Source organism: Denticeps clupeoides, chromosome 15 (genome assembly GCF_900700375.1).
Source record: "Denticeps clupeoides chromosome 15, fDenClu1.1, whole genome shotgun sequence".
Taxonomy (NCBI): domain Eukaryota; kingdom Metazoa; phylum Chordata; class Actinopteri; order Clupeiformes; family Denticipitidae; genus Denticeps; species Denticeps clupeoides.
In genome coordinates, this window is record NC_041721.1 from 15312866 (window position 1) to 15336762 (window position 23897).

The 23897-nt window shown below is 42.2% G+C and overlaps 2 protein-coding genes across 5 annotated transcripts; one reads left to right on the top strand and one right to left on the bottom strand.

Annotated features, from left to right (window-relative positions):
* Positions 1-873: 873 nt before the first annotated feature.
* msh2 (mutS homolog 2 (E. coli)) lies at positions 874-10139 on the bottom strand. The gene is made up of 17 exons (XM_028954244.1): positions 9832-10139; positions 7257-7615; positions 6979-7127; positions 6305-6589; positions 6082-6228; positions 5847-5996; positions 5455-5585; positions 5137-5336; positions 4877-4986; positions 4665-4788; positions 4412-4562; positions 3524-3621; positions 3130-3375; positions 2528-2732; positions 1823-2070; positions 1553-1731; positions 874-1256 (listed from the first exon to the last, which is right to left on the bottom strand). The coding sequence occupies exons 2-17, from the start codon at positions 7462-7464 to the stop codon at positions 1074-1076; spliced, it is 2814 nt and encodes a 937-aa protein (XP_028810077.1). The 5' UTR covers positions 7465-7615; positions 9832-10139; the 3' UTR covers positions 874-1073.
* mta3 (metastasis associated 1 family, member 3) lies at positions 9005-23478 on the top strand. 4 transcript variants are annotated; one of them, XM_028954249.1, is made up of 20 exons: positions 9005-9097; positions 9339-9368; positions 12378-12445; positions 12631-12724; positions 12836-12962; positions 13841-13904; positions 14068-14185; positions 14362-14464; positions 15309-15408; positions 15604-15792; positions 16384-16458; positions 16567-16625; positions 16717-16838; positions 16987-17144; positions 17590-17812; positions 21172-21264; positions 21340-21519; positions 21665-21696; positions 21776-21897; positions 22226-23478. In XM_028954249.1, exons 2-20 carry the CDS (start codon positions 9341-9343, stop codon positions 22392-22394), a joined length of 2124 nt encoding a protein of 707 aa, XP_028810082.1. In that variant the 5' UTR covers positions 9005-9097; positions 9339-9340; the 3' UTR covers positions 22395-23478. The 4 variants fall into 4 exon arrangements, with proteins under 4 accessions (XP_028810082.1, XP_028810083.1, XP_028810084.1 ...); XM_028954250.1 differs by lacking the exon at positions 9005-9097 and having other exon boundaries at positions 9104-9368; positions 21776-21910; XM_028954251.1 differs by lacking the exon at positions 9005-9097 and having other exon boundaries at positions 9104-9368; positions 22231-23478.
* The last annotated feature ends 419 nt before the right edge of the window (positions 23479-23897 follow it).

Genomic DNA, 23897 nt, shown 5'->3' on the forward strand with positions numbered 1-23897 from the left:
GGTAATTTCATATGTTGTGATTTAATGCCAGTTGGTCCAAACCTGCATCAAATTATTTATGCTGTTGAAATGTACAAAGGTGGGCAGGAGGGATTTTGCAAAATATTACAATACTTCCTTTCGGTGATACATTATATATACGCTGGTATCCAGTATTGGTGTACTGAAGTTTGAACACATCAGCCAGCATGTGAGAACCTGGGGGGACTGACTGACGACACTTAAATATTTTTATATCTGTGATTAAAAAAAAAAAAAAAGAAGTGATGTAATTTATGATAAAATTCTGCTTTTTAAAATTTTCAAATTGTACTCTCATCATTTATATACAGATCAAGGTTGCAATGTAGATAACTGTCCTGAAAACTGTCCTGTGTTACCCACTAGGTTACTACCACCCACTTCCACACAGGCCCCATTCACACTTTGCTGATAACTGGAATTTGGGTAGAACACACATTAATGTGTGATGTTTAATCTATGAAGCAAGAAACCATTTCCTGTTAAATTCCACACTTTTGTACTCTTTGCCACTACTTTTAACTGAGCAAATTTTTGTTCTTTTATGGCAACATTATCAAAGCAGAAGACATCCCCAGTGTATTTAGTTTTGTAATAAAATGTAAAAAAAATATTTTTCTTTATAATTTGTGACAAGGCATGATACGAGTGCATGGGTACTATGCTGGACACATAAAACTATTTTTTGGTCAACTAGCATTGCGAGGAATGATAATGTGCCATGAATTCCATGATTTGTTTTATTAAAATCACTGTCTTCAGTAAGTGCACGTATTTCATTGGTAATTGTCAGGTCTTTTGCAATAAAACCTCAAAACAATGTAAGTCATAAAGTATTGCACTTATGTGCTGAACATTAAACCATGAGTAAAGACACAAACAGAAAACTAGACAACAAAACAGTAAAATTGAAACTGAAGCTAAATACTTGTTCCACTGGCCAAAACCTTTACTTTAATATTTTATAAATGTAATATTTTACAGGTATGAAAATCAATAGCAGTATCCTGAAAAGCATTGTTGAATTTATGAAACTGTTAGGTGGCATTTCCTCACACTGTGTCCATTTTCACAGTGACCAAATGGGACACCACCTCACTAACAAACTCGTTTTTCTGGCTCAGTACATCAGATTTTAGCTTGTGCAATTCCAGCTTTATATCGCTGTCAGACATCCCATTCACAGGCAGGGCCTTCACTTTAGCCAGAAAAGATGCAATAATCTTCTCCCCTTCCTAATGAACAAAAAGAAGATTTCACAAAGTGAAATACACTAGTCTAGGATTGTTGGTTGGCACAGATTATTATTATTCATTTATTGATTTATTCATGTCAATACCCATACACACATTAAGTATGTTATACTAAGAATATAAAAAAGAAGTACTACACTGCATTTAAATGTACATTCAAATGAACACAAATCAAGGCTCTAACGAAATTAATGAAAATAATAATAATAATATTAATAATAATAATATTAATAATAATAATAATAATAATTATAAGTGCAGCTGCTGAATTCTCCCACCTGTTTGTCAAGAAAACGTCTTTTGGCTTCAGGACCACCGGTACCACTGTTCTCACCAGACTGGGAATAGTCCTGAAATTCCTCCAACTCCAGCGCCTTCTCACGAGCAGAGGCAATCACATGCTGAGGGAAGTTTGCCAGCTCTGCCACATGAATTCCAAAGCTCTGGTCACAAACACCTATGATGGAGGGTAGCATGGAAACACATTTTCAGCACAGAGGACGTCTTATGTAACAATGCCAGGGCGCGTCCTGTGTAAACGCACGCACCTTTTTTGACTTTATAGAGCATGGTCATCGTGCTGTCAGTGGTCAATGCTGTGACGTGTAGGTTGCGGACAGTAGGGGCTTGCTGTGCTAGTGCTGTCAGCTCGTGGAAGTGTGTGGCAAACAGACAGAAGGATTTGAGGTGAGTGGCGATGTACTCAGAGATGGCCCAGGCCAAACCAAAGCCATCATAGGTGGACGTGCCACGCCCCAATTCGTCAATGATGATTAGAGAGTCTGCTGTGGCGGAGCTGTAAAATGGCAAAAAACTTTATCATGATGTAATTTAACTAAGCCAGAGTGGTGCAATTTTAGGCATCCTATAATACTGGATATTTTTCTCTATTAGGACATAATACTGACCTCAAATCCTGCACAACATTTACACAAAAGCATGTTAAAATACATGAATGTTGAAAATAACAATAGAATGCACCACTGTAAAGTGTAATTCTGCAATTTATTGAATTCTTCAATGCAAAACATTATTGTACACATTGTCATATAAGGAAGTACCACTAGTTCATGTGTAAAAAATATCTTTGTAAAACAAGGCTAATAGACTTTATATCGCCCCCCTGTGGTCTCCAAAAGCTATCGTTCCGTTCTACATGAAACATAAGGTTAACAGAAAGTCCAAGGTATGTGAACAATTAAATAATGTGCACATTCAAATAACCCAAATTCAGTGATGTGTTTCCCCCTTACCGTAGAATGGCAGCGGTCTCCAGCATTTCTGCCATGAAGGTGGACACACCCTTGATCTGACTGTCTCCAGCGCCGACCCGAGCAAGCACACAGTCCACTATGCTCACCTCCGCGTCGTCACATGGCACAAAGCACCCCATTTGAGCCATCAAAACGATCACGCCAACCTGACGAATGTATGTTGACTTGCCTCCCATGTTAGGACCTGGTAGAGTATTGAAAAACCATTGCAGTTCAGTTTCTGTGATTAAAATCTTGAGTTTTTTTATTTTTAAGTAAATGAGAAACAAACACCGCAACTCTATGCTCAGATGCACAGATGGTACATAATGAAAAAAAAAAATCATTACAGGTACATCTCCATGGGAGCATTTTGAAAACCCCAGCAGGGGTGAGAAAGCCTGAGAGAACTTAATCTAAATTATGAATATCTTAATTAACCTAGTTCAGTGCCTTTCAAATAGCCCAGCATGACCATATGTCTAACAGAACCCCTCAAGAGCACAAGAAAGCAGGAGTGATTTGGATGGATCCACTGGTCTGACAGTTGGCAAGGTTCACTGCAAACAAAGATTTCTCATTTTATAAACGGTGTAATTTACCAGTGATTATGTGGAACATCTCCTCCTCTCGTGAGAATGTGACATCATTGGGGATAAAGGCAACATCATCCTGAGCCTCCACAAGAGGGTGACGTGAACCCTTCAGCACCAATCGCCCGGAGCCCTTTTCACATATACGGGGGCGCACATAGGGCACGGGGGCAGCGTGAGACACAAGCGCAAAGCTCACTACAGCATCCAATTGGGCAATCACATCACTGAGCATCTGCAAAGGGTCCACATAGCCTGTGAAGGATTGAAAAAGACGTTCATCGCACTAAAATGTACTGCATTTTGAGAACATTTGTCACAGATGTTAATCTGTTTTGCAATACACCTTTTCTAAAGAGCACTAGCAAAAATGTACATCTAGTGTATATGAAATAATGCTCACCCGAAGCAATGCCAATTATCTCCTTGACAATGGCAGTCTGCGCCTCCTCATAGGCCTGCTTGCTTTTGGTGTACTCCTCGTTCATAGAGCTCAGCTTGCTGCAGGTCACATGAAACAAGATCAACAACAAATGGATGGCTTGTGCAAGTGTGGTTAGTAACACCGGGGCTAAGGCATACAACCGCAAGGTGCTAAGCTGCAAACAATATTCAGGCACATTCGGTGAAATATAGCATTCTTACTCCCTTATTTATTATACCAAAACCTAATTATGCAACAACAATTAACATCCACCCGAATGTCATGATTTTTGCAATCAAAATTACAGATTTTGTGGTGTGTTTTCAAGATTTGCTATACATTTTGCAATTTTCTTCCCTTTGTAAACCCCATCCAAGGTCTACATAAGACTAGTAAAACACCAAATGAGTGAGAAAACCATTTGACAGGTAGACTGATATATCACATTCCTTGCTTGCTCCCTCCCACCCAGTCCCCGCTCACGTTTCTCTCGGATCCACTAGCGCGAGTGGAAGTGAATAGAATAGATAGTGTATATCAGAAAAGTAACTGTTTTATGAGAGAATGTTTAGGCAGCTAGAAATTCTACAGCCCCAGCCAGACACAATTCCCAGGTCTCAAAAAGAGAACATGTCCAGGGAAAAGACACATTAAAAACGGGACTTGTCTCTTCTTCGTGTTGGCCATTATTAATTAAAACAGTGCGGAGGTGACAGCAGCATTGTCATGCATGGGAAATACTGCCACCAGCAGGTGTCATAAAAGAGTTGTGACTAACACATAGGATTTTTTGGTGATTTTTGCAAAAATGTTAATGGTAAATTACTGAATTGCAGGATTTCTGCCTAAAAGGAAAGATTTTACAACCTGTTAGTAAACCGTACACCATTCTTCTGCACATCCAGTGTGGTGAACTTCTTGTTGTTGCGCAGGCTTTTCTCCTCTTTGCAAGTGACCCGAAAGTAGTAGCCAATCTGAGCATTGGACTCCAGCTTCACAGTCTTGCCTGCGTCCAGACCTGAAATGAGTAAGATCAATTGTTATTACAGAAAAAACATCAGATAATTGATGAATAAGGTCTGAAATGTGGGGTGGGGCAGAGGTCAGGAACTAGGGCTACCCAGCTCCCGTGCTGCTGAGCTCAAGACAGATTGCATGCTCTTCTCCAAGCTGTCCATGGTCTCCCTCAACTCAGTCAGGGTGGGGTCGAAGGACGGCTTCAACAGGAACTCATGGTGTTCAATCTGCAGGTAGTCATGTTTAGATTATTTACTGATTAATTGGGGGGGGGGTTCACATTCTCAAACCTGAACATTTCTCTCTCGTACAGACCTGACCCATGTCCAGTGTGGTTTCAATCATCTCCTGGAACTTGGTAAAATCGGAGATAAGGTCCCTGAGAGGTGAAATGAAAACTTCATTCAGCAGGACCTGATGTGTGCCTACAAACAAAATAGTCAAAGACACCAATTTTGACGTAATTAGATTTTTACGTAATTAGAAATATACATACATTTTATTCCAAGGTGATTGATCCAAACGATTTGAATCCGAACTGCAGATATGGAGCAATCAGCAGAGATTCTGCTTACCGCCATAGCGCTCCAGAGCCAGAATCAGGTTTGGCAGATGGCCTACAGCCTGGAAGACCCGATAGCAATCGTGCAGAGTTGCACTCTGTCGCTGGAACTTCTTGGCTAGGCGGTTCAAGTCAGGGAACCGGCGAAGGAGGTCCTCCTGACAGCTCTGTCTCAGCTCAGAGTCGTCGACAAAGCTCTCCACAAGGTTCAACCTGCCAAATAAATAAAACTTCAAAAGTCATACAATTTCTCCCTCATACATGTACAAAATACAGGGCAATTTTTATTTTTATTTTTTTAAATCGAGGCTGTAAATAAATGTCTGTTCACCTTTCCTCAATTTTGCTTTTGTCCATCAGAGGCTGTTTTATCCACTGGTTGACCAGCCTCTGGCCTTGTGGTGTTCTGCACTTGTTCAGGAGCCCCGAAAGAGAATGAATGCCTGTGGAAGGGTCTGATACCTGGGCAGCAGGAAAATTACCAACAATTCCCATTTTAAGTGAAACTGCAGTGATTGTCATTGTGAAACACTGCAGCACAGCACACGGTGACACAACGAAATGTCCTCTGCTTTTAACCATCACCCTTGGTGAGCAGTGGGCAGCCATGACAGGCGCCCGGGGAGCAGTGTGTGGGGACGGTGCTTTGATTAAGGGGACCTCAGTATACATAAAAGTATTTAAATGCAATACTTAAAATATGCACAGAACCTCTTGCCTTACCGGGAAAAGATTGAGTGCCTTTACGGCCGCATTGTCAAGTCGCATGTACAGGTTGAGGTCAAAAGTTGTCATCTGGAATGAATTGAAGTTTCCCTCATCAGAGAGAAGGTCAAGGAATTTAATGACAGCCGCCAAGGAGGACGTGGCAATCTACCGGAGAAATGACCATATTTCCGTACCAACAGTAGCCAATACTTCAAGCGTTAATAAATAGATGAATTAGAAATTGATGTACCTGCTTCTCCATCTCAGGGAGGGTGGCACTGGACACCGTGTCTCCCTTACGTGCTCGAAGCAGACGATTCAGATCTTGCACAACGTCTTTAGTACTGAACTCTGCCTTTTTTCTGTCTGAAAGCAGCACTGCCCCACGCTGAAGCACCTGAACCAGAACCACACACACAATTTCATTCACATCCACCTTTACACTGAAATCAGTGGAATATGGAAGAATTTACCTGTCGAAGTTTGCCAACGTCTCCCCCAGTGTCCCCTGAGGGCAACAAGCATTCCTTTGGACCAATCTGCACCAGCAGGGCCTCCAGGTTGGAGAACTGGTCATTGTCGGGGAACTCGCATATGCCCAGTTTTTTCAGGGTCGAGTCAACATACCCAACGCCGACTACACGCTGCCCATCAGAGCCCGTGCCCAAACGCACGCCCACCACGCCAGCGGCACTCTCGCCGGGGCCACTGCCACCAAATAGAATTTCTTCGAACTGTGCCAAATTTCCTGGGGATGCCTAGTTTAAAAAAAAAAAAAAGACAGGGGTCCAGACAAGAAGAACATGCTGTAATAAGTTGGTATAGCAAGCAGGTATAAGTTGGAGTGTTAGGAGAGAAGCTGCTCTCAATGTTAATAGGACCCTGTGTGTGCGCGTATGAGAGTATGCAAGCTCTCCAGGTGGTAATGGAGGTTTAATCTGGCTTCTCCAGTTTCCATCCACCGTACAACATCTTGAAACACTAGGCCTGTGATAGTGCCACGCCCCTATTCTCTAGTTAATCCAGTAACCTAGCTCATAACCCACTCAGACCACCCATTGCTCCAAAACAAAAAAAAGAGCCAGACTGCAGGAGGTCTGCAGAACTAAGATGGAATGCTGGTGAGATGTGCTCACTTCCGTCCCACCTTATAAGCCACTTGCCAGTCATTGCTCCCCTTGCCGCCGGTTTTGCTTCTGTAAACTTCCACTCGGTACTGACGGATCAGCAGTAGATCCCTCACAAAAGACTCGAAGTTCATCTTGCTGAGGACCACACTCTCCAACTTTTTGCTCCCTAGTTCCATGTAACAACAAAAAAAAAAGCAGCGGCATTCAGTCTCCAAAGCAGATACACCGAAACTAGAAAATCCAACGTAGTAGCATTAAAACTTGATTTACTGAAACGGCTAAGCTGCAGACTTACCAGAGCCCAGGTTTTTAATAACTGCATTGGTCTTGAAAACTTCCTTCGCTGCCAATATGGCATCTTTTCCATGTACCGTGTAGTAATCATTGCGGTCAAAGATCCTCAGGGCTGTGTCCGATTTTTCAGGCAGCGAGAAAAAGAAGTTAATGAAGCCCGTTTCTGCTGCGCTGTCCATAGACAGGTTTTGCTTCGGCTGGACCGCCATGCTGGAATCTCCCGCCACTACGCAGGGCACGTGACGAGCGTCGACGTAGTTACGTAGCAACGTCGCTCTCGCGCAGAGTCTTTCAAGGCGAGTCCCAGCTGCACACCAAATCTGCAGGTCACATATATGACATCCAGCATATATACATATGCTGTATGGTATATATATGAGAGAGACACACACACATATATATAAACATAGCGGTTAAGGAAACGGCCCCGTAATCAGAAGGTTGCCGGTTCGAATCCCGATCCACCAAGTTGCCACTGAGGTGCCACTGAGCAATGACAATCACTTCATTTTCATATATATATATACACACACACACACACACACACACACATATATATATATATAAAAGTTGGACACACCTGTTTTCTTTATTTTCCAATTTACGTTGGTAGATTCTCAGTGAAGGCATCAAAACTATGAATGAACACGTGGAGTTATGTACTTAACAAAAAATGGAGACCTGACCTCTACAGTCACCGGACCTGAACCCAGTCGAGATGGTTTGGGGTGAGCTGGACCGCAGAGTGAAGGCAAAGGGGCCAACAAGTGTTGAACACTTCTGGGAACTCCTTCAAGACTGTTGGAAAAGCATTTCAGGTGACGACCTCTTGAAGCTCATCGAGAGAATGCCAAGAGTGTGCAAAGCAGTAATCAGAGCAAAGAAACTAGAATATAAAACATGTTTTTAGTTATTTCACATTTTTTTGTTAAGTACATAACTCCACATGTGTTCATTCACATGTGGAGAATCTACCAATGTAAATGGTCATGAAAAAAAACACATTGAATGAGAAGGTGTGTCCAAATTTTTGGCCTATACTGTATATACACATGCACACACACACACCCACACACACTTACAAAATGTGTTTCACTGATCATTTATTCTTTATTATATTTCATGTTTAATTGAAAGAAGAAACTACCTTAAGTACAGAAGAAGGAAAAACATACGCTTCAGTGAATGAAAGAAAAACACGTATTTAATGCATGTGTTAAGGGTGGTAGTAGCCTAGTGGGTAACACACTCGCCTATGAACCAGAAGACCCAGGTTCAAATCCCGCTTACTACCATTGTGTCTCTGAGCAAGACACTTAACCCTGAGGCTCTCCAGCGGGGGACTGTCCCTGTAACTACTGATTGTAAGTCGCTCTGGATAAGGGCGTTTGGTAAATACTGTAAATGTAAATACTACAGGAAACATTAACGTCCAGGAAACCTCCGGAGAATCTCTCCAGACCCCCCAGCAGATTTCCTCGTGCCATTCAGGTCAGGGCGCTGAGATTTCAGAAAGTGGACTCCGTGGTCAGGTAACGATCTGGACACACCCTTCAGATCGTTTCCTCTTCTTTTTTTTAACACCCCCCAAAAAAACAACGTGGCTCCTCTCCCTAGTAAGCCTGCAATGCTTCCAGTTGTCCCAATATTTATTTTGCTGGATTTCACGTATACTAATCACATGTAAAAAGGCACACGTAGGCGTGGAGGATTTTAACTCAAACTTCCGAACCGGGGCGCTGGTTGTGCCGCCGCGGCGCCCCGGTTCTCCCTCCCTCGCTCCCTCCCTCCCGAGCCCCCATCAGGAAGCCGCGCTGCCTGATATCCGACTCCCTGTCGCATGTGAGTCGCTGTATTGTACTGGGAGTCTCGGGAGGGGGTGCGTTGATTGAAGAAAAAAAAAAAAAGTAATATTTAAATATTTATCCCGCAAACCGCCGCACGCTCCCGCGGCGTCATAAATATATATTTAGACGTTTTTTTGGTCGTCTGATGAAAACTAGGAGTTGAACGTCTTCGAATTGCAGAATAATACGAACCTATTTTGTTTATGGTTTGTTTTTTTGACACTCCGGGAGGGCAGAAATGGCGGCCAACATGTACCGGGTCGGAGGTATGTCACTTTATTATTCCTTTCCTTGCTGAAATGTGGAATGAAACCTCGCAGAAACGCCCGGCGGAGCCCTCGGCTGCCGGCGGAGCGGTGCGGTGCGCGGCGGACGGAGCAACGCGTCCGCTTTCGTCCAGCTCGGCGCCGTGCGAGCAGCCGCCGCTGGCCGCCGATGAATAACAGCGATTAGGGAACATTTGGGATTCAAATGTGGGTCAGGCCTCGGAAACTAGCCTGCACGCCAGCAGCCTCGCGTTGTTGCAAACGTAAACGTTAAAATGCGCGTTTTGTAAAAAAAAAAAAAAAAGAATACAATATTAAAAAGACGCAATTTGCAAATGAATTGTGCTTCGGACGCGCGTCCGAGCCGCTTCTTCACAAAGATGCTTCGAGGCGGCGGCTAATTTGGCTAGCTAGTTTACGTGACGGCTAGCGTCCCCTCACCTGCCTTCGGCAAAACACTCACTTTTTTTACTTCGCCGTCGCAAGCTCCCTGGCTTGCGTGGACGCAGACCGGCTGCCCACGCGGGATATAATTCCGATACAGCCGTTCGGGGGTGTTTTTCTTTATGGCGGGTGTGCGAGAACCTCTGATCTCTGCGCGTAATGCGACTCTTAGCTGTTTGCTAACTGGACGTTAATCTAACGCAACATTAGCTCTTTTGACGTCGTGGTGCAATGGCGCCGAGAACGGTGCCGGTGTGGAGGTTGAATTTTCTTTCTTTTTTTATTGGAGGGGGTGCGGGCGCCAGCGCACGGACGGACGTCGTGGCGTGTGGCGGTTCGGACTCGAAACGCGAAGTTGGGGGGCCGCCGTCGGCACTTGGGGGGCTGACGCCGAGGCCACGGTCTCCGCGGCGGCCGGGAATGCGTTTCACGTGACCGAGGTGGACGGGCATCCTCGGGCCGCTTCTGACTAGAAAGCGCGTCGAATTAAACCCTAACATTTACCAGACGCCCTCATCCAGAGCGACTTACAATCAGTAGTTACAGGGACAGTCCCCCCCTGGACACACTCAGGGTTAAGTGTCTTGCTCAGGGACACAATGGTAGTAAGTGGGGTTTGAACCTGGGTCTTCTGGTGTGTTACCCACTAGGCTACTAACACCCTTTAGAACTCCCCCGCCGCGGAACCGCCGTGTTCCCGGTTTCCTCGTCGCCGTTTTCTGTTCTTTTGTGCGCATAAAACTTGCGCAAAAGTGCAGGCGTGTTTGGCGAGTGTGTTTTTATCTTTGGTGGTCCGATAATTATTTTTTTTGAGGGGCTCTGAAATGGTGTCCCCACAAGGTTCTAACCTTATAAATCACAAAGTCCAACTTTGGTCACTGGGAACCTGATTCTTTTGCCTGTAATTAATGAATTCTTGAAAAGGCTATTGATCAAATAGGTTAATCGTATAACTTAAGTTTGTTTTTCCTTTTTTAAAGAAGTCACTTTATTGTTCCAACTGTTATTGTTCCCCCGCTCTTTGATTAGTGAATGATCAGGATACGTAGCAGAGTTTTACCAAAATGTTCGTATATGCGTGGTCTGCACATCATTCATCTTTTGTTTTAATTTTAAATAACATGCACGTGCATGGTTATCAGCCGTCTTATCATAAAGTACAAATCTGCACCTAGCTGATCACGTAGCCTTCGCCACCAGTAATCTGTGGCTGAATATCTTATGTATTTGCTTAGTCCTTCCTCATATTTTCAGATGTAGCCAATAAAGGAAATATTACTCACATTATCCGCATTACTCAACAACAAAGTAGTGTGTGTAGCAGAATTTTCATTGTGTGCCCTAAAATGGCAATAAAGAAATCTAAATAGCAAAAATGTTTTACATGATGCACTAAAGTACACGGCGCTGTATGTCCTGGTTGAAGACTGAATACTTCTCACATTTTATCAACTTAGTTGATAGTTTTGTGTGACTGAAAGGACTGATCTCTCTTTGTGCACAATCTTTTCCACAAAATCTTGGGAGTTTTAACGTGTGGAGAGCTGTCATTTCTGCACTGGTCTGATGCTTTGACTGGTATGTAAAGTTGTTGATGACCTGAAGGTTGTGATGTGGAGAATGGAAAACAATTGATTTAATGCTACCCTGCAGTCTGAACATTTTATCTCTGCCATTGAGTCAATACCGGAATGTGGTCTTTGGTTATTTGGCATCAATTTAAAGAAAAAAAAATAACGTCTGCAATGGTGAAAGGTTGCATTTTTTAAAAAGCTTTTTGAATACTACTCAGACTTTCTGAGAAAATCGTTTGGTGTGGTTGTGCCATGAAGAACAGACCACAATTTCGTCGTTTTAAAAATGTAGCATGATGACAGATTTGTGGGAAAAAATATGCATGTCTATCTATGATCTGAGTGTGACCAGGACTCTGAGTGTAGAAATTTCCTTGGTTGGAAATATTTCAACATGTTGTCAACTGAATGTTAAGTGTCCTTCTTTCTGAAGGCTACAATGCGTTGGGATTGAAGGGATTGCAATCGTCCAATGGGGGGGGCAAAGACAATCTTTTTTTTTCCCCTTCATGAACACTGTATATTCTTAAAACCTGTGCCAAAATGTGAATTGAATAGTATTACGTCCTGTAGACATAAAAAAAGATTGCTTCTGAAATGCATTTATGAGTAGAAATAAAAATAAGCTCTTAATTCAAGTCTTGTGTCTTGATTTCTGTCTCAGTGGCGTTTGTTGCATTATGCTTTTTTTTTTTTTTTTTTTTTTTTTTTTTTTTTTTTTTTGTATGTTTAGTGTTTTAGATGCTCTCAACATCCCACATAGCCAAAGTAGCAATCTCCTGATATTATTTTGGTCTTTGTATTTTTTGGCAGATTCACTACTTGGTGACCATGAAATCGGTTATGTCTTCATTTTGAAGATATAGCTGCTTGAATTGATTTTGGAGATAAATTGAAATGAATAATAGTCGTGATAATAATAAACTGAAAAAAGAAACTGTATTATACTCCTGTGGTGATTTTAAATTTTTAAAATCATGTTTTGTTTCAGATTATGTCTTTTTTGAAAACTCCTCAAGTAACCCATACCTGATCAGAAGAATAGAGGAGTTGAATAAGGTACTGTATGCTTGGATGTATTCTACTGTTACCAATTAGCTGCTCATTATCAACAGAATACAGAACATGGGTGTGTAAGGGCTCATTTCGGAGCATGGAAAAGCCCTGACTGTATAGGATCATGTAGTAAGATGAGGAACGTCAGATGGCGTGTAACAGACTGTCCTCTGCGTGTTGCGTTTCAGACAGCGAGCGGGAATGTGGAGGCCAAGGTTGTGTGTTTTTACAGAAGAAGAGACATCTCACACAGCCTCATCCAGCTGGCAGACAAACATGCTAGTATGTGTTTTTTCTTGGTCCTCATTGACGTAATAATAGAAAATGCGCAAGTTACGAAACTCTACGTAATGTGTGTTAATCGCTTTTTCATTGTTATGTGTGCAAATGCAGAGGACTTGGAGGAAGAGAAAGGTAACCCCTCCGAACCTGAGCTGTCTGAAAAACAGAAGCACCAACTTCGTCACCGAGAGCTTTTCTTGTCTCGCCAGTATGAGTCTCTTCCCGCCACACACATAAGGTAAGACCTGCCTGGCGCATGAGTGAAGCTGTGATGGATTTACACGTGATATCAAAAGCATCACCATCAATGCAGCTCCAAACTTAATTCCTTAAAGGCCTTAATTCTGACATAATTATCAGGGTTCCCATGACTCTGGGAACTTCTGCATTTAACCCGTCCCCTGAGGGAGCAGTGGGCAGCCATGACAGGCGCCCGGGGAGCAGTGTGTGGGGACGGTGCTTTGCTCAGTGGCACCTTGGCATTTCAGGATTCAAACCGGCAACCTTCCGATTATGGGTCCACTTCCTTACCTGCTAGGCCACCACTGCCCCAAGGCATTTCCAGACGGGGAAAGTTGATCATTCGGGTGCCAAGGCAATGGATTATCAGGGATTTTTGATAATAGCACATTGTACACTAGCCAAAACCTCGTGTATTTCCGCGTCTTTGTTTTGCTCTCATGCTCTAACAATATGCAATATTATAGAATGCTAAATCTTTGCAAAGTCTGTGTCCGTATATGTCCTTCCACTTACTAACTTACAAAACATGCCAGGCAAGTGTAAATTTCAAGATATTTGGCTTAAAAATGAAGAATTTAAGCACTGGCTCACCCAAAGTAATCAAATAAAAGATGCATGTAGAGGATGTCAGAGATGGAGTTGAGATTTTGTTCCGCTCAACACGCCAAGCTGCCTGTACAACAACAATGGTAAAAATTTATTGAATTCAATAACTCCATAATACAGGAGAAAGTCATGGAAAAGTCTGGGAATTTTAGGTCTGACTTTGAGTGGGAACCCTGTATTATGCACTAGCCATAATTTAGTGAACCCATAATTTCTACAAACCTGATCAGTCATGACTTCCATCTTATGTGCTTAATATTTGAACAGAGGCAAATGCAGCGTGGCACTGCTCAACGAGACAGAGGCGGTCTTGTCCTACCTAGACAAAGAGGTGATCTTCTTTTTTTTTCTGTGTGTATTTATGTGCACATAAATTGGGTCACTTATGCAAAAGATGTGAATAATGCACAAATTAGCTCAAATATGTGAATTAATGTTTCATTATATGAGTTTTATCCAAAAGCAAAAAAATTTTTATGTTCTTTCTCTTCCAGGACACATTCTTCTACTCACTGGTGTATGACCCAACACAGAAGACACTGTTGGCAGACAAAGGAGAGATCCGTGTTGGACCCCGTTTTCAAGCTGATGTCCCAGAGATGCTGCAAGAAGGTGAGGCACCAGAGAGGAAGGTTTCTTCAGTTTTTTTTTTTCATCTTAATTGATGGCAGATATTCACGTACATTTGTGAATTTGTCCCCCCTGAATTAAAAAAAAAACAAAACATGTCAGATAATAGAGTTATGAAAAGGACAATAATTGAGATTAAAAAAAATTGTCATCCTCAGATGAACCTGATGAGAGGGACCAGTCCAAACTGGAGGTGAAAATGTGGGACCCAGAATGCCCACTCACAAATAAGCAGATTGACCAGTTCTTGGTGGTGGCCCGGTACAATTCAGCTTTTCTGTCCATCTGTCTGTTTTTTCTGTGCTGTCTAAATTAATTTGGATTCCGTTTAGTCATAATAGCAACTAGGGCTGGGCAATGGCAGAATTATAATTTCATTCTTTTCAACTGAAGTCTATCACACATTTTTTTTTTCTTGCCAGACCGAAACCGAAGACACCAGAGATAATAAACATTTATTAACATGTATAACCATGCAATTTCGCTCTTTGCTAGCTTTACGTAGTGAACAACATCGCATATTCCATATTCCAGCGCCTCAGTAGCACAGACATCCCAAACTGCAAAACCTTTAATATGAGGTGAAACGTGTTTTACATGCATTTCATGATGCTCCACTGCAGTTTTCATAAACCATTGAACATTATCATAACTTTGGTCCCCGCACTGAAATCTGATTGGTTGCTACGGACACACACGTTGATTGTCATTCTGTCTTTTTCGCGTGATAAACGCTGTACTCAATCGCATACAGGCTCTTTTTTTGCTTGCTGTAGTTTCTGGGATATTTTATTCAATTTGCTGGCATCAGGGAACCGCTGTCAATATGCGGGAGATTCCCGGAACTTCCGGCAGACTTGGGATGTCTGGCAGCCGTGTGTCTCAATTTCAAAGCAATGGAAATACACACAAAATATGCTTATGAGAGTGAAAAAAGCCCAAAGCTGATTTTAATGCAATATTCAATCAAAATCATATAACCACCCAGCCCTAATAGCAACCATTCATTGTTACACTTTGGATTTTGTATCAAGCTTGACCCAGCAATGAAGGGATCAATTTTTTTATCCTAAAGATGCTCATTGATCTTTACAACTTTCCACAGGGCGGTGGGCACGTTTGCTCGTGCACTGGACTGCAGTAGCTCCGTTAGACAACCTAGCTTACACATGAGTGCGGCTGCCGCATCACGAGACATCACACTGGTTCGTATTCAATCTCATTTTTTATCACGTGTTGGCGCAACATGTAGCACTTTATGTCACTATGTAACGTGGTTTAAATGTTACATGTGGCACCAGGTTCCGGAGAAATGTTGTTTCATTTCAATATGACAGCAAAACTGACTTGAAATTAAAATAAAAACGAAAGCATTAATTCATTTATTTCAACGTTCTTAGTTCCATGCTATGGACACGCTCCATCGGCATGATTATGACCTCTCCAGTGCCCTGAGTGTGCTGGTACCACAGGGCGGCCCTGTACTGTGCCGAGATGAGATGGAGGAGTGGAGCTCATCGGAAGCCAACTTGTTTGAGGAGGCACTGGAAAAATACGGCAAGGACTTCAATGATATCCGGCAAGATTTTGTGAGTACATTTTGCTATTATGACAAACGGTTTTAGAATTGGGTCTTGACTTTATTACATGTTTTCATTATTTTACCCAGCAGTGCTTAGTCTACAGTGGTTTTATGCTTTTTATATGCTATGTTGTGCAGGATGAAAAAAGTTTGCTTTCGCTGACATATCTGTCTGCTGTTTCAGTGACCGGGTGCTGTCAGAAAAACTGACCGATAAATCTGGCCGTTGATCATTTTTAGTAGAGGTTGTGAAACTACACCCGTCCAGGTTAAACACGCATTAGATCAAAATGCAACTGATTTAAGGCACTAATCACCTCATTGTAAATCACTGATAGGCTTCTATTTGGATTTTGCAGATCAGGGCTTTAAAATGTTATCCTGACTTGATTTTTTATTTTATTTATTTATTTATTTATTTTTAGATGATTTAATGGATCATGCATACATAACTACATTCCCAGATTACCTAATCAGTAGTTTATGCTAGAGATGAAAGTTTTATTGATTTCTGAGTTTTTTTTTTTTTGTTGTTTTTTTTTAGTATTATTTGATTTGATAAGTTGCTTTATTTCATGATTTATTTCTTTTATTTCAGCTCCCTTGGAAGTCACTGACTAGTATCATTGAGTATTACTACATGTGGAAAACCACAGACAGATACGTGCAACAGGTAAGTACACCATTCACACATTTAGATGTTGTATCGGGTCAGAAGCGGTGCATTGTGCCATCCGTATTTCTTTATTGACTTCATTATTTTGTGATTTTAATTGTGCAGAAGCGGCTGAAGGCAGCTGAGGCAGAGAGTAAACTGAAGCAAGTTTACATACCAACATAGTAAGTTTGTCAAAATCATTAGCAATTTCTCCAAAGTAAGCATTCATTTGAATGTTCTGTTAATTTCAATACACGTTTCTTTGTCTCTCAGTAACAAACCCAACCCAAATCAGATTTCGGTCAGTAATGGCAAAATGGCCACTGTGAATGGTGCCGCAGGTCCAGGTGGCTATCCCGCATCTGGAGGTGGTCGTGCTTGTGAAAGTTGCTTTGGTGAGAAATGACAGACGTGCTAATAATCAATAATATTAATTTACAGAAATCTTCGATTTGCATTGTGGTCAGAAAGTTGTGACATGCTTATGGCTTGTGTAATAACTTTTTTTTTTTTTTTCTTTCAATTTCATGAACATCTACACAGCCATACAGTCTCCTCAGTGGTACTCCTGGGGTCCACCCAACATGCAGTGCCGGCTTTGTGTTTCCTGCTGGATGTACTGGAAAAAGTATGGTGGACTGAAAATGCCAAGCAGAGCTGAGGGTGCTGAGGAAAAGACTTCTCCGAGCCCAACACCTAATGTTAGTGTCTCCTCTAAATGAAATCTTTTTTTTTTTTTTTTTTTTTTTTTTTAAATGTAGCAATTCTCATGTTGCTTCATGAGACATTTTTGTAAGTGAAAGTGATGCACAGGACACAGTGCACAAAATGTCCTCTGCACTTAACCTATCACCCTTAGTGAGCAGTGGGCAGCCATGAAAGGTGCCCGGGCAGCAGTGTGTGTGGACTGTGCCTTGCTCAAAGGGACCTGAGTGGCACCATGGCGGTTTTGTATTTGAACCTGCAGCCTTTCAGTTGTGGGTTTACTTCCTTAGCCACTAGGCCACCATTGCCCAGGGTGTTGCCATGAAACACTCTGCTTCAAATACTCTTAGTGTCCATGTAATTTTCACCCTAATGTCCTTTCGCATATTTCCCTTCCACACTCACTGTCCGTTTCTTTTATTTTCCCTCTCTGTCTGCCAGGAACCCCGTTCCCGTGGACATGGGCCACGCCAGTCCTCGCACATGGTGCCTATACGAAACACTGGTGGTTCCAAGTCCTCAATGAAGACCAAGCAGGCTTTCCTGCTCCAGGCTACACGACTCACGAAGCTAGCACGTCACATGTGCCGCGACATCATCCGGCTGCGCCGGGCCGCACGCCGCCCCTTTGTGCCCATTAACTGTGGTGCCATAAAGGCAGAGTGTAAGAGCTCTTTAAATTCCTAACTTCAGCCCTCACGCACCCACCCGGCCCGTGCCTCCCATCCTTCTCCATCGTCATGCTGCCATTCCTCCCCCTCTCTCCCCATGTCTTAACTATTTTTTATTATTATTGTTATTATATTATTATTTCAGTTTTTGTATTCTCCCTCCATACCCTTTATTTCCAATAAAGACTGCTTGTCCTCCATTAAAATTGTTTCAATCATCTTTTTTCATCTTCGCCTTTTTGTATGTATATAATTTTCGTTGTTAGTCTTGTCACATTAATGCAGCATGCATTGCAGCTGTTAGACAGGCACAGCCTTTTAGAATCCTTTCCTGCACAGGAAAATTTTGTGTGCTCTCAATTACACAAAACTGGACTCCACAAAGCTTTATTATAGATAGAGGTCCAAGTTCTTATTCCATATCTTCACACAAGCCTTATTTTTAGAATTTGATTGGGATGGATGGAAAATGTATTTTTGTCTACCAAATCTATATTTTGCCGACCACCTGAATTAATGAGCTTGTCATGGTAAAAGAAGTTATTTTATTTTTTTGACTGGTTACAGGAAGGTTTTTGTAACTGCAGAAAAAAAAAATGAAGTACTAAGGAACTGAATGTGAAAATAATTAATTACTTGCATGAGTTGCCACAAAACATTTAGGTTAGTTTGGCCAAGATTAAGAAAACTATTATTTTTAAATTATGCTAATTTCACTTACAAGAGTGTGAATGTAGCTTCAGAATTATATTCACTTGTTCATATAGCAAACTTGGACACCACATGTCATTTAACTGTTGTGGTATCTACTTACCCTGCTCTTTCTTTCTATGTTGCATAATTTCACCTTTACTGCATTTACATTTACACCATTTATCAGACGCCCTTATCCAGAGTGACTTACAATCAGTAGTTACAGGGACAGTCCCCTCCTGAAGGGATAAGTGTCTTGCTCAGGGACACAATGGTAGTAAGTTGGATTTGAACCTGGTTCTGGTTCATAGGCGAGTGTGTTACCCAGTAGGCTACTATCACCCTACTCTGCTCAGAATTCATAATTACGTTATTTGCGAAATCATGTAAAGTCAACATAAGTCATCAGATGCCATTTTCTCAGCTTTGATATGGATTTCTTGTAAAAAATGGTTGTGAAGCAAAGGCAAAAGATCTCATCTGAACCTTGAACCAAATATGCAAATATGCATTTGTCTGAACAAAAAAAAACAGCTAACAACAGACCAACAGTATCTGAGTCAAAACTAGTTTTCTCAATTTTGGCCAGTTTTAAAGTGTCTTTAAACAGGTAAGATGCTAAAATTAGTGCATGGCTTGAAGCGGAGCCCAGCACCCAGCACGGAATCTTTCTTGTTGCTGAGCTGAAATTTTAATTTCAGTTAAGATTTCAAGGACCATCGTAGATTCTGTTGAGATATTTTACCCAGGCCATCCTGGATGGGTCCAGGATTAGAAATCTGTGGTCTTTTATTAAGTCCATACGTTTTGTCTACTAGTTGGCCCTAAAAGGGTGCTTTGGTAAAAAAAAAAATCAATATTACTACCTCTTAATACAATCAATTCAATCATTAATCTGTTGTCTGTTTCCTGCAAGAATGGCTGTGGTATGAGGTACAATCGACAATCCAGTCAAGTGCTTTGAATGACAAAGTTTGACTACCAAGAAAGAGGTGGATGGAAACGGGTGGTCTTCATTTGTTTTTCTGCTTTGTATACGTCAAATGATGTAAAGCCCCCCCCCGTGCAAGCTATATGATGTACATTTCCGAAATCTGAAATGGATTTATTAATTTATTAAAGCCAAAGTGTATGTGCTGTACACTGCAAGGCTTATATGGTTCATATTGCTGTTTTTGATTGTACAGGAAACTTGTTTAGAAAGCATTGGTGCACAACAGCGGTAGACTAACCTCTATTTTATGATATATGTGTGTGTGTGTGTGTGTGTGTGTGTGTGTGTGTGTGTGTGTGTGTGTATATATATATATATATATATATATATTGTACGAAATATAGTAGTAAATGATTGTCTTTCAGGTCTCGTTTTACCTTGGTTTTTGCAATTAAATTAGAAACACTCATTTCTGAGGGTGTTCCCATGTCTAGCAATTCCCTCCTCTTAAGCGCGCTGGATGACATGTCTGGCTCACGCCATGTTGAAGTGGCTTTGTGGATAAACTCTGTGCTTTTAGGACAGAATTGTGTTGTTTTTTTGTTTTTTTTTGCATGATGTCCAAACATCTTCAATCCTTTACATGTTTGTGGCCCCATTTCATCCCACAAAAAACATGTCTTTCTCTCTCTCTCTCTCTCTCTCTCTCTCTCTCTCTCTCTCTCTCTCTCAAACAGCTCAAGGTCCTGCAGCTCAGTTGTTCTTTCTCTCTCGTTCTCCCCACTGCCTCGCCCCATTTATTAATTTCATTTTGATCTCCGTTTTTTTTTTTTCTTCTGTTAGTTGACTATGTGGGTGACAACAGTGAAAGCACCAATAAAACCGTGGCTGAAACCATCATGAGTCCTGTAGTTTTCATGTGTCGTGTGTGTGTCTGTCCATCAGTTTACAGCAACAGTCTCATCGTCACGTGCAGCAGAGCGGGGGGGATCGGCGCTGCAGCTCAGACCACGTCCACCACATAACCTCCACCCTCCAGCCCTTTTCTGTTGCATTATTACGTTTGATTTGCACCCAGCGTGTGTAAGTGTGTTTGTGTGCGTGTATCACATCACTTTATGATTTACCTGTGCGGTGACCAGTGTTGTTCCATCCATGATGCCTTGTTTCAGCGTCGAACCTCAACCTTATTTATCTCCTGCCAAGCATTTGTCCAACATCGTTGAGTTTTAACATTATTTTCAAAAGAACACGCCTATGAAGTTCTGGTTTTTGTGTATGAAGCATGTGCTTGTCAAGCAGATAACCCGCTCACGACGTGCCACGTACCACGAATACCTGCACAGCATCGTATTCTGTCTGCATTCAGCATGTCATTCGCAGCTCCGTTCTGCTCAGCAGCATCTCCAGTGTTTCGGTTCAGAATATGAATGACCCCAGTTGCCTGTTTCTCCTGAGGTAACTCTGCATGCTCCCATGAAGCCACAAAACTGCTCATACCACAGCCACCTGTATTCATTCCTTACATTCTGTTATTCCAAAAATAGGACACGCCGAACACAGAGCACCGTCGCCGCTCTTCATGAATATTCCATGTCTCCTTCTCTGAAAAAGAGGTCACGTCAGGCCTCGCGTCATAAATCAATTCATAACGACGGAAAAAGGCATCAATAAGGAACTAAACCTGCTCTGAACTACCCTACTGCATTCCCTTCTAACCTATAGACATGATCCGAGTGTCAGAAGGGCTGGGGGGACGACCCAAACGAACCAGAACCACCCAGAGGAGCACCCTGACCAGTGTGCTACAGTACCTTGGTGAGTGGCGTCCACAAACACAAAAAAACCACACCGAATGTTAAAATAAATGCATATATGTTACCGTTTATGCAGAGACTCGTCCAGTATCGCATGCTCCCCGCTCTCACCGAACGCCCGGCCTACAAGTGCAGCCGCCCCGTCGTCTGCTGTCCTCCCTGCCAAGCCATGGCCCACTCGGCATGCTGGGAAAGCGCAGCTACCATCACCATAGCAGGCTGGAGACAGAAAGGAGAGCAGCTGCTCCAGGACAAGGTTAACAAATGCATATACTTTTATGTATTATATTTACACACAGTTTGTGTGTGTGTGTGTGTGTGTTCATGAGTATATATGGCACCACCATTAACCATAAACTTACTCAAAGACCTATTCAAATAGCACACTTTTATCTTAATAGATAATCCGGGACACATCGTTGGGCCAGTTTTGGTAAGTCTATATAACTGAAAAAATATTTCGTTATTTGTATTGTGATTTGAACACTTTTTTTTTTTTTTTTTATTCGCAGCATAACGGGCGAAGCACCAGCAGCACAAACCTGCGTTCCAGTGGCGTGATGCTTCGAAAGAGGCGACCCAACTGGATCGATGCCCCAGATGACAGCTTCTTCCTTGTTTCCCGGGAGACTAGGTGGGTCTCGCAGGTGACTGGAGCAACACTAACACCAACACAAAAAACTTTCACATATGAAGACAAAGGAAATTAAAACAGTAAGAAACATCACTGTGTGATGATTATTATTATACTATGATTGTATCTGTATTGTTATACTGTTATAGGACTTGTGTGCCATAGTTTGACCCCCTGGTGTATGTTCTGCTGTATTTTAATGGTAGAAAATGGGCTTCAACCATGCAACTTTGCACGTTTTGTTGGTCAAGCTGTGCAGACTCGTGATTTCGGCAATGATTTTATCTTCCGCTGCCTCCTTCTGTCTGCCCCCGGCCATTTTATACAGGAAAGCCAGGAGGCTGCTCTCTCGCTCCCAGCTGAGACGAGCTTGCAGGCAGCCCTGTGAGCAGATCAACCTGCGCCGGATCCCGCAGGGCCAGCCGCAAGGGGGACCTATCCTGGCCCCGCAGCACCCCGGTCTGCGGATGCGAGGGCCCATTGTGATCCACGACTGAGATCCAGCCACGTACCCCCCCCCCGCACCCGCTCAACAACCCTGCCCCCCACTACACACTTCGCCACAGTCGTCCGTAAACTTCTTTTTAACCATTCGGTGGAGCACAGCTCATTCACGGTAACCCCGGTTATAAACTGCGCCTCGGTCGCATGCACTTTTGGGAACCCCAGTTCTGGCTTCCTCACAGCCAGCAGCACTTCATACGAGGAGATTTCCGATGCTAACAAAAAGAAACATTATGCACCATTTGTCACTGTACAGCGAATTCGTAAAAAGGGCGGCGGTGGTCGGACGATGTAGGGGTGGCAGTCTGGCGTACAGGCCTCCAATCTCGCTTCCCCTTCTGCATCCCGACTGGTCTTCACAGATGACGGCGCAAAGCATCCATGTGCTCTTTTTAATAATGTTTTTAATAGTCCTCCGGTGGGATCGCTATTATTTTCTATCTCTCTTCTTCTGTGAGTGCAAGACATTGATGATATGTGTGCTATTTTTTTATTTTTCTTTTTTTTTTAATCAGCCATCGAGAATGCCATTGTGTGCAAGCATGTTTACCATAGATGTAGAATTTCTAGACCGGCCCTGTACCTTTATGACCCTGTGTAGTAATGAATGGATATGGTCACGTGACATGATGCCTGTTTAAAGATGCATCGTTAATTATCATAAGGGGCCAATCTAGTTATTTGTTAACGATTCGGGCAGTTTTATGGACACCTTTATTCTCTGGAGAGAGAATGGAAAAGAAAAGAGAAGCCAACCGTGGTGATTTGTTAATGAACGTGTGCTGTTCTATTTTCTATCAAACACTACACCCTGCCAGCTCTGTATAAAAGCTTCATTTTGAGTTTTTGAGGAAGTCACAGGGGGACGAACCTGTAAAAAAGCTGTCCCTCGAAGTTAACTCGCCATCTTGGATAAAGGCCTGTTAATACTGCATGTAGCAGTTGCGATGATCAACTGCATTTTGATTGTTTTTTGGATTTTGTCCAGTGAAGTCTTCACACATTTCTGTTACATTTTCCCTTGTATGTTAAAAAAAATGCTGAGTAATAATAATAAAAAAAAAATTCAAACATTAATTATGGTGCGTTGGTTGCTGCTGTTATTGGACCCGTTCATACATTTTACACATTTCTTAAACTGAGAAAGATCAAATCAGGTTCAAATCGAAATGGTTTAATAGTAATAAAGTCCCAGACTGAAGGAACATTTTCAGCGTGGGTCTTCATAAAACTCAAATTATTACAACAGATACGGGCGTTACGGTGACGAACACTAATTATTGTGCTGCATGAATGATTTTCATGCTCTTCAGTCCATTCTTTTATTTTGGATTCAAATCACAGAAGTCCTTTTTGCCCAGATGGATGGAGCTTGTTCTCCAGTCTGAATCGGTCCAGAAATTTTGTAGGGTGCTGTACAGTATACGCTGCATATGACGGCAATTTTTGTCCAGATTCTTTTCATAATTAATTTTTTTTTTTTTTAATGGATATTA

What these genes read in the sequence shown, in the direction of transcription:
- msh2 (XM_028954244.1), bottom strand. Translation starts at nt 7,464, where the DNA reads ATGGCGGTCCAGCCGAAGCAAAACCTGTCTATGGACAGCGCAGCAGAA. An exon ending in ACGTTGGCAAACTTCGACAG is followed by an intron (nt 6,229 to 6,304) that starts GTAAATTCTTCC and finishes GTTCTGGTTCAG; the next exon opens with GTGCTTCAGCGTGGGGCAGT. An exon ending in GCTCTATAAAGTCAAAAAAG is followed by an intron (nt 1,732 to 1,822) that starts GTGCGTGCGTTT and finishes CCTCCATCATAG; the next exon opens with GTGTTTGTGACCAGAGCTTT.
- mta3 (XM_028954249.1), top strand. Translation starts at nt 9,341, where the DNA reads ATGGCGGCCAACATGTACCGGGTCGGAG. An exon ending in GCTGGCAGACAAACATGCTA is followed by an intron (nt 12,725 to 12,835) that starts GTATGTGTTTTT and finishes GTGCAAATGCAG; the next exon opens with AGGACTTGGAGGAAGAGAAA. An exon ending in AGCAGCTGCTCCAGGACAAG is followed by an intron (nt 21,520 to 21,664) that starts GTTAACAAATGC and finishes TTATCTTAATAG; the next exon opens with ATAATCCGGGACACATCGTT.